The sequence below is a fragment of the Enhydra lutris genome, unplaced genomic scaffold, assembly GCF_002288905.1.
Source record: "Enhydra lutris kenyoni isolate GAN:26980312 unplaced genomic scaffold, ASM228890v2 scaffoldscaffold21, whole genome shotgun sequence".
NCBI classification, from domain to species: domain Eukaryota; kingdom Metazoa; phylum Chordata; class Mammalia; order Carnivora; family Mustelidae; genus Enhydra; species Enhydra lutris.
In genome coordinates, this window is record NW_019154105.1 from 11,362,222 (window position 1) to 11,374,709 (window position 12,488).

Here is a 12,488-nt window from a genome sequence, read left to right on the forward strand (position 1 = left end):
AGAACATAACTAGAAGTGGAGATTGAAATGGTTTAAAGATTAAACCAGGACCTGTTATTTATATGTAATTGATTAGTGCTAAAAAGATTACGCAACAATTTGCCTATAGCACGGAAATGTAAAAATAAATAGAAGCTTCAGCTAAGTTGTTTTCAATGTAAGCCTGTTTATTTATTTTTTAATTTTTATTTTTTTTTTATTTGACAGACATAGATCACAAGTAGGCATAGAGGCAGGCAGAGAAAGAGGGGGAAGCAGGCTCCCTGCTGAGCAGAGAGCCCCATGCGGGGCTCGATCCCAGGACCTCGGGATCATGACCGGAGCCAAAGGCAGAGGCTTCAACCCACTGAGCCACTCAGGTGCTCCCCTGTTTATTTTTTTTTAAATTACCTTTATTAACCTCTTGCTCTTCTATGAACAGATAATACTGCCAGTTATTATCCCCCCTGCGTGCTTCTAGTCTATGAATTTTCAAACGTCACTGTACATTAGACTCAACTGGAAGGCTTTCTAAAAAAATACACATTCTAAGGTCACATCTCCAGAGATTCTGATTGGGTGTAGCCAGGAAATCCGTATTTTGACTAGTACTCCAGGTGATTCTAGGGAAGATAATCCCTGGGCCACAGTGGGCGATACACTGGTCCTGATCCTATATTTCAGGTGTAGGTAACTCTCTTCGGGTGGCAAAGGGGCCACTTGGGTCTCCACCCTTATTTCTATTTTATTTTATTTTTTTCCTCTTTTAGATGAATATTTTACATAACAGAAATACAAAACTGTAAGATTAAAAGCCTAGAAACATCAAATGTGGAGCTTTTCTTTGGCATAGTAATTATGAATAAACTACTATTTGCTTTTATAAAAATAAGCTTTGGGGAAACTTTTTATCCCCAAAGATTCATCCAACTTGCTTTGGGGGAGAAATCTAGACTTGAGTTTATTTTCAAGGAAATAATGACTTAAAAAAAAGTGTCCAGATAACTTCTAATTACTCTGTTTTGGAGTGAATGAATAAATCAGTTATTTGGAAACTACAGTTAGAGATGAAGAGGCCTTAAGTGTTGATACTTGTTTTGACATCCTGGCCATACACTGAAGTAATGTGTTTTCAGATTTGTTTCTTCCCCCTAATAGATACAATTGTTTTTGTGAATCCATTATGTTTTCCTTAACACCAAATAGTTTCTAAGTCCTGTGATAGTAGAAGTTAAAATGACAGTAAAGTCTGACAGTATAGTAATATTACATGTTTATTATCTATGGGGCTTTGTTCATGTTAGACATTCAGTACATGATTGGAAGAGTGCAATTATGTGTGAGCCTTTAATAATTAGTTTTCATTCTGCCCCATTCTGTTCTTAGCTGTGAAATCTGCTTGCCTACTTGATCCTGAAGCATTTCTTTAATGCCTCTCAAGATTCTAGGAGACCCTTAAAAAATTAGAGAACTGAGAACCAAAAGTAACATAATTGATGTTGCATATGTAGATATATAAACAACATGTTCCTGGAACCAACCCTGCCTAAGAGATAGGAAATTCTAACATGTTGGGGCAGAGGGTAGGGGGAATGTCCTGTCCAGAAGCTCAAGGTTTTGTTTACTTGTTTGCTTGTTTGCTTTTTGACATTAATTAATAACAAAAAATTACAGAAATACTGCAGTTGATTAAGTTTTCTGTTGAGGCATCTCAGATGAAAATCATTTCATGGGCTTATAATTCCAAAAGCCGGTATCAGACACAAGGTCTGCCTTAATGCTATCAAATTAAACCATGGCAACTGATACATCTAGTATCCATCTGTTTCAAATTCCAATTTTGTGTTTGAGTTTATAAAGTAACTAAAAGCAATCAGATTATGTATATATTATATATGTCATGTATAATATGTATATTCAAATCTGGTAACTTGGTTAATTAAGGAGTAGGAGAAAAAGTTGACATGAGGTACAACTGGGACCTTGAAAGGCTTTAATTAATTTCTCTTCCTCCTCTTGCCTTCATTTACTACTCTAGGCACAACAAATGTCCCATATTTGATTTGAAACTTTATTATCTAAGAACTAAAGTTGAGAACCCCCATTTAAACATTCTCAATGTACTCATGACTTGAAGTTATTAATAATATTCATGTCTAATTTTATAGAGTCATTGTAAAATAAAGAGTTACTGCATCAAAGTATGGCTTTTGGGGAGATACTTTGGAAGAAAATACAGAAACCTGAGACATACATCTCTGTACAGGGCAGCATTTAAATTTCTGACTCCAACCACAACTGTGATTGTTTTTAGTTTGTTAACTGCCTGGGAGTGTTATTTTAAGAAAGCAGAAGCACCATCATTTGCACAGTCCTTATAGATCACACACCTTAGCCCTGACTTTTCAGCTTCGGTTTCTCAAAAGGATTGAAGTCAAGATGAGGAGCCCTTTGTTTTTCTGTGGAGTCCTAGCCATTTTTGTTAAGGCTGTTCTGGTAACAGGTATGTGCTATTTTGAAAATTAACCCACATAAATGGAAAAATGGAACACAGATCCGCTTTTCAGATTTAAACTTTTATGTTTACTTTGGTTAGCTAGCTAGCTGGCTACTTTTTCTAACATGCCTTAATCTTTCTGTGGGCAGTGATCTTTATGCAGAGAAGACTCACTGTAATTCTTTTTATTCTTTTTTCTCTTATTTGTTTACCTACTATAACTTAGAGAAGAAGAAAATATATATTTGTGAATAAGTATTGATAGCTATACTTACATAAATATCCACTTTAAATCTTGAAAATCAGTAATCCTCTCCTCGAGTATCTTAAATGAATATTCTGGAGAAATGAAGTAATAATTACTATAACTGCCATATGGGATGCATTGGGCTTTTACATCCCTAGAGAGACTGATACTAGTTCTAACAATTTCCCTGAATCTGAGCCTACAGATTTAGTATGATAATTTAACAGTGTTTAGTGTTGTACAGGTTGCCTATGACTCCATGGTGTAACTTTGGTTGTTTTGTTTACTAACCTTTCAAACTACTGTAGAGAATGGAATACACTCTGAATACAGATGTAATAATTGTCATCTAGAAGGGTAATGAGTTAGAAGTGATGTAATTTGGCCTGATGTTTTCTAACACTTACTGAGCTTATTCTTATTTCAGAACAGGGTATGATGTAATTAAGAATAGTCATTTTACATATATTTTTATACTAATTTAGCATTAGAAATAATGCATTTCTTTTTTTTAAAGATTTTATTTATTTATTTGACAGACAGAGATCACAAGCAGGCAGAAAGGCAGGCAGAGAGAGAGGAGGAAGCAGGCTCCCTGCCAAACAGAGAGCCCAATGTGGGGCTCAATCCCAGGACCCTGAGATCATGACCTGAGCCGAAGGCAGAGGCTTTAGCCCACTGAGCCACCCAGGTGTCCTGAAATAATGCATTTCTAATAATATTTTAAACAAAAAGATAGTAGTATTAAAACAGGTACAGTATATGTAGCTATATATGTAAATAAATGTTCATGAACATGTTTATATACCTATAAACATATGTAAAACATATATAAAATATCTATCATTGAGTACATACTATTTTCCAGGCATTATGCTAACTGCTTTACATATACTATTCCATTTAATTCTCACAATAACCACTTGAGGGTAGATACTATTCATATTTCTAACATATAGGGGTGCCTGGGTGGCTCAGTCGTTAAGCGTCTGCCTTCAGCTCAGGTCGTGATTCCAGGGTCCTGGGATCAAGCCCTGCATCGAGCCCCACATCAGGCTCCCTGCTTAGCGGGAAGCCTGCTTCTCCCTCTCCTATTCCCCCTGTTTCCTCTCTCACTGTGTCTCTCTCTGTGAAATAAATAAATAAAATCTTTAAAAAAAATATTTCTAACATATAGTTGAATCTACTGAGCTTCAGAGAGGCAAAGTAACTTACCTACAGTCACACAGCAAACATGTAGAACCCAGGCCATCTCACCCGATAGCCCATGGTCCTAACTTCTATCCTATTCTGCCTATATTGGAGAATCACCTTTTGGATAAACTCATGTTCATATCTACTATGTGTTGTTAAGTATATTTTCTTATTTGTTTGACTGAATTAAATTTAACAAATATTTATTGGGCACCTGCTATGTCTCACGTACTCTTGGGGTAAAGCAAGGCACAGTCTATAACACAGGTTTATTTGGAAAAATATTGCCTGTAAGTGAGAATGTTAGAAACTTGTAAGGCTTGGTGAATTGACTGTATTTGTACATTTCCTGGTAGATATAGTAGACTGCCTAATATTTTTATTTAGTAACAGTAAATAGTAATAAAAATTAATAGTTTTTTCCTAGGTTTCTGGTAAGAAAATAAATTTTATACTCAAAATAAAATATAGAAATCTTCTATTTAAGACTTTAATAGTCAAGTCACATACTTGACTCAATCTGTATTTTTGTCAGGCATTACACATTCATTTGTATTTTATTGAGAACATTTAATAAAATAAGATGAAATCAGAGAGAGAAATAAACCATAAAAGACTCTTAACTATAGGAAACAAACTGAGGGTTGCTGGAGGAGAGGTGGGGGAGGGGACGGGGTAACTGGGTGATGGACATTAAGGAGGACACTTGATGTGATGAGCACCGGGTGTTACATGCAACTGATGAATCACTAAACTCTATCTCTGAAGCTAATAATACACTATATGTTAATTAATTGAATTTAAATAAAAAAATGAAAACATTTAAGAGTCATGAATATAGGAGTAGGGAAGAGGACACCATTTAAGTCATCTTATTCTTTTCAAAATGTTGAGTTATATTATTGTCTTGTATTCATAATGTTTCTTCTCCAATACTATACAGACTTTTGTCAGAAGATGTATTAAGAAGTTATGAATAATGCCATAATAATGCATGGTAAAGTACTTCCAACAGTTAGAAGTACAAAACAATGGTCTTAAATGTTTTTGTAATGACTGCTATCATCAAGACTGAAATACTGCAATTAGGTCCTCTCTGCTTTGGTACATCTGTGAAATAATTAGACTTCCAGTTACAATTATATCTATGCTGATCATTTAACCTTTGTAACTTCAATTAATGTGTTAAATATATATATTTTTTTAAGTTGAGACTTGATGGGAGAAATTTTAAAGGTCATTTAAAATTAAGATTAAAGTTAAAATTATAGAAATAAAAAACATATTTAGTAGGTTAATTTTATGGTAGGGCAGTATAAGTTTGTTTTAAGTACCCTACACTGAGTAAAAGCTAACATTGGTAAATTCTATCAAATTGAGTATTCTAGTTGGGAAATTGTACTATAGTTTTTCAGGATGTTACCACTGGGAGAAATTGGGTAAAATGTACATGTGTTCTCTTTTTAGTATTTATTATAACCACATGTGAATTTACAATGATTTAAAAAAGTTTAATTTAAAAACAAAACAAAAATATATCAAACATCATTATTGTTTAATTAACACTAATGAAGTTGTTATTGATTCTTCAAATGCCTGTTAACTGATGAGTCCAGATAATGTGAAATTTTCTTTGCTTCTTCCTTGCAACACTTCCCAGACCTCTTTGTCCAATATTCAGATTCGACAGTAAATGTTGATACTCAGAGTTAAGGCTTTAATGGTCATCTGTGTATCCATTCACTTACTATTTTTTCTGTAAACAGCATATTATATTAAGTAGAGCTTGTACCTCAAAATATTTTCTAAATTGTTTTTGTAAATTCATAGCACTTTACATCCATATATGCCATATCTTTTAAAATAATTCCTTTAGGAAATATTAATAAATATAACACTTATTATTTTATTTGATTGAATCATTATGCCATGCTAGCCTTGTTATTATTATGAAAAAGAAGAATACAATTAAGTTTAGGAAAATTGTAGTAAAGAATATTTAAACATCTCACAAAAAAGTAGGGTTATCTTGGGGAAAATGTGCCTATTCTTAACTGTAATCCAATCTAAGGAGAAAAAAAGAATGTAAGTGGGAGTTCAGGAAGGATGTGACACTTCAGACTGGGACTTATAAAGGCTAATATTATTTGTTGTTCACTTTTGAATTATTACTTTGAAGTGAGAGACATCTAGTCTAGATTTTTTTCTCTATCATTTTGTCGTTTGTCACTCATATTTGTAAGGCTACATTATTCAGAGCTGTGCCTCTATTAAAAACATTAGATGAAAACTAGAATTCTTTTAGCCCAGGTTCCCACAGATGGGGCCAAGAGAAAAAGAAAACAATTTGTCTGAAGTGCATTTGGATTTCCTTCACGATGCTGTGAGATTCCACTTAGCATGTTAGATTAGGAAAGAGGACAAAAATGGAGAAAACTGAAACTGATCCACCATAAAACTTAGTTTTTCTACTGGAAAAAAGATAAATCAACCCAATAAAAGTACAGAAACATACCTTTCCCCCCTTTCTTTTTTTAAAATTATTTTTATTAACATATAGTGGATTATTTGCTTCAGGGGTACAGATCTGTGAATCGTCAGTCTTACACAGTTTAAAGTACTCACCATAGCACATGCCCTCCCCAATGTCCATAACCCATCCACCCTATCCCTACCCCCCGGCTACCCCCCAGCAACCTTCAGCTTGTTTTGTGAGATTAAGAGTCTCTTATGGTTTGTTTCCCTGCTGATCCCATCTTGTTTCATTTTTTCCTTCCCTACCTCCCTTTCTTTTTAATATGTTTTATTTCTCAAGCCCAAGACGAAGATGGAGTGACTGTTCTTGCTGACAACAAATGTCAGTGTGCCCGGATCACTTCCAGGATCATCCCTTCTCCCGAAAACCCTAATGAAGACATTATAGAGAGAAACATCAGAATTGTGTACGTGGCTCTTTAAATTTCTTTTATATTTTCATGTTGTAAGCAGAGATACTTTCTGATATTAGCCATTTTTTTAATGTATTGACTGTAATACCTATGTCTCTACTTCTTCTTCTTCTTCTTCTTTTTCTTCTTCTTTTTAAGGGAGAGAGAGAGAGAGTACGGTGGGGAGAGAGGCAGAGAGAGTGGGATAGAGAGTCTTAGCAGGGTGGGCATGTAGCTTGATGTGGGATTCTATCTCACAAACCTAAAATCATGACCTGAGTGGAAATCAAGGGTCTGTCACTTCATCAACTGAGCCACCCAGGAGCCTCTCTACTCCTCTTTTTGATGTGTAATACTTACATGAACCTGTTTCCATAGATATTATCTATGTATGTATAGATACACATACACTTTTTGTGTGGATTAAATATGCTAAATGGACAAAATTAAATATGCTAATGGACAAAAGCATCTAGGACAGTGTTCAAAAACCCACAGTAGGTACTCATACATGTTTATTATCTTTCTCATTATTCAAGGCTTCTTCTGATATTACTAGAGCCTTTACAATCTAATAAAGAAGAGATTCATTCATTCATTCATTCAGCAAACATTTATTGAGGGCAACTGAATGCCACTGACGATTGGAGCTGGTGATACAACAATTTATATAAAACACAGTCCATGCCATCAAATAGTTTACAGTCTAGTAGGGAACTTTAAACAACTTAAAAGGCAATTGCAATACCATCTTGTAAGTGCTGTGACAGGAATAAATGCAAGGTGTTATGGGAGCACTAAGGAGGGGCACCCGGTCCAGTCCTGGGGGTGAAAGGAGGGTGGCAGTGGGAGTCAGGCAGAGGTGTTGGAGTACTCGATGGCAGTGGCGGTTAGCTGGTCCAGTGGGAGTTACCTGGGTAAATGTGTGTGGGGAACGACAGGGTTGGTAGGTGAGGCAGATCATTCCAGGAAAAGGAAACAGTCGCCATGCCGATTGTATGAGATCATCACAGAACACCCTTCCATAGTACCAGGCACATTGCTAGTACTTCATAAATGTTAGAACTCGTGTTTTGTTACTGTTAAGACTTGGAGATGAGAAAAGCATGGCAAGTTTGTGGAATTGCAAGCAGGTGTTTCCAGCTGGCATTTAACGAGGTTGGCCCCAGGGAGAGATGGGGCTGGCGAGCTGCAGGTGTATCATCAGTGCCTTCTGTGCTGTTTTCTGTGTGGAGACACTGTGGGATTAAAGCTGAGAAGAACATCGGGCTTGTATCTTAGAGGCCATTTTGGCAAGAATATGGCTAATACATTGAAGGGGTCAAGACTAAAAGAGAGTACTGCTGTAATGTAGGAGAGAAATGGCAGTGTTTTGAACCAAGTGCACAGATTGCAAAGAATCAGAATCAGCGGAACTGTGGGATGGATTAGATATCGGTCATTACAGAGAGGGGGCACCCAGGAATGGGATCTAAGGGTTTGACTCGGTATCTATGTAGAGAGTATTGCTAAATCCATCCTCACGATTTCCTTTGTGTCATTTGGTAGGGAGGGGTGCATGTGAGGAGGAATGATGGCATATATTTTTGCATCATCACGGATGGGACTGGAGGAAATTATGCTGCATGAAATAAGTCAAGCAGAGAAAGTCAATTATTGTATGGTTTCATTTATTTGTGACTCATAAGGAATAGCATGGAGGACATTAGGAGAAGGAAGGGAAAAATGAAGGCAGGAGGAATAAGAGGGAGAGACAAACCATGAGAGACTATGGACTCCGAGAAACAAACTGAGGGTTTTAGAGAGGAGGGGGCTGGGGGGATGGGTTAGCCCTGTGATGGGTATTAAGGAGGGCAAGGATTGCACTGAGCACTGGGTGTTAGACTCAAACAATGAATTATGGAACACTACATCAAAAACTAATGATGTAATATATGGTGACTAACATAACATAATGAAAAAAAATTTAAAAAAAAGAAGAATTAAAAAAAAGAAAAAATGTGAAATTAATGAGACTACTTCAACTATTTGATGTTACCTAATTTTTCAAGGAACATCACCAAATCAAGAGGCCTGGAGTCCAGTTACAGTTTTACTACTTAGTTGTTATATGAACTTGGGTAGGTCATTGAGATCTCTGGTTTATTTCGGTATCCCATAAATATGGATAATAATGTCTGTCCATTTCTTCCATAAATATTGAACATATTCTACATGCCACACATCTAAAAAAGCATTGAGAAAACATAATTGGTTTTGCCTCAAAGAATTTATGTAATCTGGGGAAGAAATTTCTCTATAGACAAGGAACTATATGGCACTTACAATAAAGATACGTGAACTTCGGGGTGCCTGGGTGGCTCAGTGGATTAAAGCTTCTGCCTTTGGCTCCGGTCATGATCTCAGGGTTCTGGGATCGAGCCCCGCATCGGGCTCTCTGCTCAGCAGGGAGCCTGCTTCCTCCTCTCTCTCTCTCTACCTGCCTCTCTGCCTACTTGTGATCTCTGTCAAATAAATAAATAAAAAATCTTAAAAAAAAAAGATACGTGAACTTCAATGAGATGAAAGAGAAGGAGTTTGTTCAGGAGTGAGGATGGATCATCATAAAAGGGAAAACTTGAGTTGATTTTTAAAGGAAAAGCAGGGCTTTGCCAAGTGAGCAATGATCATTGACAGAGGAGTCTCTGTGAGGTTTACTTTGAATGGGAAATGTTTAAAATATGCAAATTACTTTGAATTCTGAGTAAGAGTATTACTGTAGAGTGGTTTTAGTCTTATAAAGTGCTAAATGTTCTAAATTCCTGATGAAATAGTAAATACTGTCCCAGCAACATACCTATTACCAAAAAAGCAGTATCTGTTCATTTCATTATTTTGATTTATTTTCTTTCTTTTTTAGTGTTCCTCTGAACAACCGGGAGAATATCTCTGATCCCACCTCACCAGTGAGAACCAGTTTTGTGTACCATTTGTCTGATCTGTAAGAGATTTTCCTTCATGCTAATATAGATATGGAAGTTAATAACTTTAAATTTGTTAGTAGGAATGTTTCTGAAAATATGGGGTATAAACATTTACTGATATAATTTGAGCTTTTGAATACATTAATTTCTATGTTAATTATTAGATATCATAAATTTATAAAACTTTATCACAGATGAAATTTAGCTATAAATTTATTCTGAATAAGAAATTATTGCCAGTAGTACAGAAGGGCCAATTTGTCTTAAGTTAAATAATTAGATTCCAGACATATTAACATGCAGCTGTTTCTTTGGAAGCTATAGAATCCAACATCAAATAACTTATTTTTCTTAAAAACATTCTGCCTTCCTTGTCACTGTAAAGAACTTGTTTAATCCCAGTGTACTTGTTTAATCCCAGTGTACAGGTGGGAAAAACCTAAGAGAGTAGAAGTTGTTGTATGGTATAGATAAAACAATCATATTATATCATTAATTATATTGTTTACTTTCAACTAATTTTTATATATTAAAGGTTGAAAAATTCCATTAACTATTCTGTAGAGTAGCTGAGGTCTGAAAGGAGTTATGAGCAAGAGCTGCTAATTTTGGATAGAAACGAATATTCACTCAGATTCTGAGACAATATTTGATGGGGATAGTCTAATGAGTGTGTTTGTTTTTCAGCTGTAAAAAATGTGATCCTGTAGAAGTTGAGCTGGATAATCAAATAGTTATTGCCTCCCAGAGCAATCTCTGTGATGAAGACAGTGAGACCTGCTACACGTACGACAGAAACAAGTGCTACACAAATTGGGTCCCATTTACATATGGCGGTCAGACCAAAATGGTGCAAACAGCCTTGACCCCGGATTCCTGCTACCCTGACTAATTTAAGTCATTGCTGACTGCACAGCTCCTTTTCTTGAAAGGCTCTTCATTTTGATCCAGAAAGTTCATGTATTTACTACCAATGAATTTGAAGCAGTGATTTTTTTGTTAATATAAAGCTATCCCCCCAAATAGAAATAGTAACATTATTACTTTTATTGAAATTACTTTTCAACTATATGTTCTCACTCTAAGTATTGAGATCTCTCATAGTCCTTGCCCAGAGGGTTATACGACCTTGAGAATTTAATTTCTAGTATTTAAAAATAGACAAGAGGAGAAAACAAAACTCAAAGAGTAAAAATAAGAAGACATAATCAAATTTCACTTTTTTTTTTTTTTATGGCCTTGCCTTGGAGAGCCAGAGCTTTCGCACTTTCCACACTCTTCTCTTTTAAAAAAGTATCACTGTGCAGAGAAAATTCGTGTGTAAACATAGGTCAATTACATGTCTTCACTAGAAAAATAATAATTGGAAAACACATTTTGGAAATAATTGCAAAAATAATTTAAAATGGGATCTCCATTTATGAAACCAATGAGCTGCAAGTGACATAATTAAATTGAAAAAATATATTTTGACGTAGTACAGATTTGGTGGAAGATGATACAGACTCTTTTTGATGATCAGCAGAGTGTAAGACATTCCCATTGGAAATCATCTATCTTGTAACTGTATCTAATGAAGTATGTATCTAAAACATGTATTCTCTAGCACGGCTTAAACAATTAAATAGATTCATAAGCATATACCTGTGTGAAATAATTTATTGAAAAGTTTACTTGTGTTAACTTCATTGCATGTAAGGTAAAATATAATTTATTGCTGATGAGCAGTTCGTAAGTATGGTATAATTATGTATTAATCACTGAATTCATACATGTACATATTTGAAGTAGCTTTGTCATTTAAGCCTAAAATTAAATTAAAAGGCAAGGTCCCTCTTGACAAACATAGTGTTTACCATGGCACATAAAATTTCTCATGGCAGAAAGCCCAAGGCCAACTGACATACATACCCAAGGGTTCTGTGGAAAGTAAATGCTGACTCAGGGTTTAAAATAACAGGAGAGTGTTTGGTAAAAGTCAGTTTCCTGAAGAGTCATTGTTCTTTCTTTTCTTTCTTTTTTTTTTTTTTAATGGGAACAGTAATTACTCATAACTTATACTGTGCTCGTACAGATTATTCAGTGTCGGGTTTTTTGTTGTTGTTGTTTTGGGGGGATAAAGCTTGGGAACTCTAGTGCTTCCGTAGGAATCATAGTTAATGCACGAAAGACACATCATTCTTGACTAATCTAGTGTGGGTTTTAGCCAAGTTTTAAAATTTTATCTAACTAGTAAACATTTATTAAATATTTATGCCATGCAAGGAACTGTGCTACACTTTTTGGCGATTAAGCTGTGATTAAGTGCCTTCCAAACAGCACCACTCACTCCCTAGGCATCTGCTCAGTTTTCATGAAGCTCACCCTGTTTTTCAGAACTATAAACTCTATTTCCTTATCCTGGCTTACTTCTCCCTGTATACGTATTACCCCCTTGTGGACTATATAATTTACTTATTTACCATTTTATAGTTTCTCCCCCCCACTAGAGTATAAGGTCCACAAGGGTGGGCATTTTTATTTTACTCAGTGATGTATCCCCAGTGCCCAGAACAGTGCCTGGCACATTGAGGTTCTCAGTACATGTTTGTTGAATGAATGAACATGAATACAGTTTACTTGAGGAGACAAGACATACACGTAAAAAACGACAATCATTTGGGGCATCTGGGTGGCTCAGT

The 12,488-nt window shown here is 35.5% G+C and overlaps 1 protein-coding gene across 1 annotated transcript; it reads left to right on the forward strand.

Annotated features, from left to right (window-relative positions):
- Positions 1 to 2,322: 2,322 nt before the first annotated feature.
- LOC111148953 (joining chain of multimeric IgA and IgM) lies at positions 2,323 to 11,448 on the forward strand. The gene is made up of 4 exons (XM_022505789.1): positions 2,323 to 2,482; positions 6,733 to 6,859; positions 9,744 to 9,824; positions 10,495 to 11,448. The coding sequence occupies exons 1-4, from the start codon at positions 2,419 to 2,421 to the stop codon at positions 10,697 to 10,699; spliced, it is 477 nt and encodes a 158-aa protein (XP_022361497.1). The 5' UTR covers positions 2,323 to 2,418; the 3' UTR covers positions 10,700 to 11,448.
- The last annotated feature ends 1,040 nt before the right edge of the window (positions 11,449 to 12,488 follow it).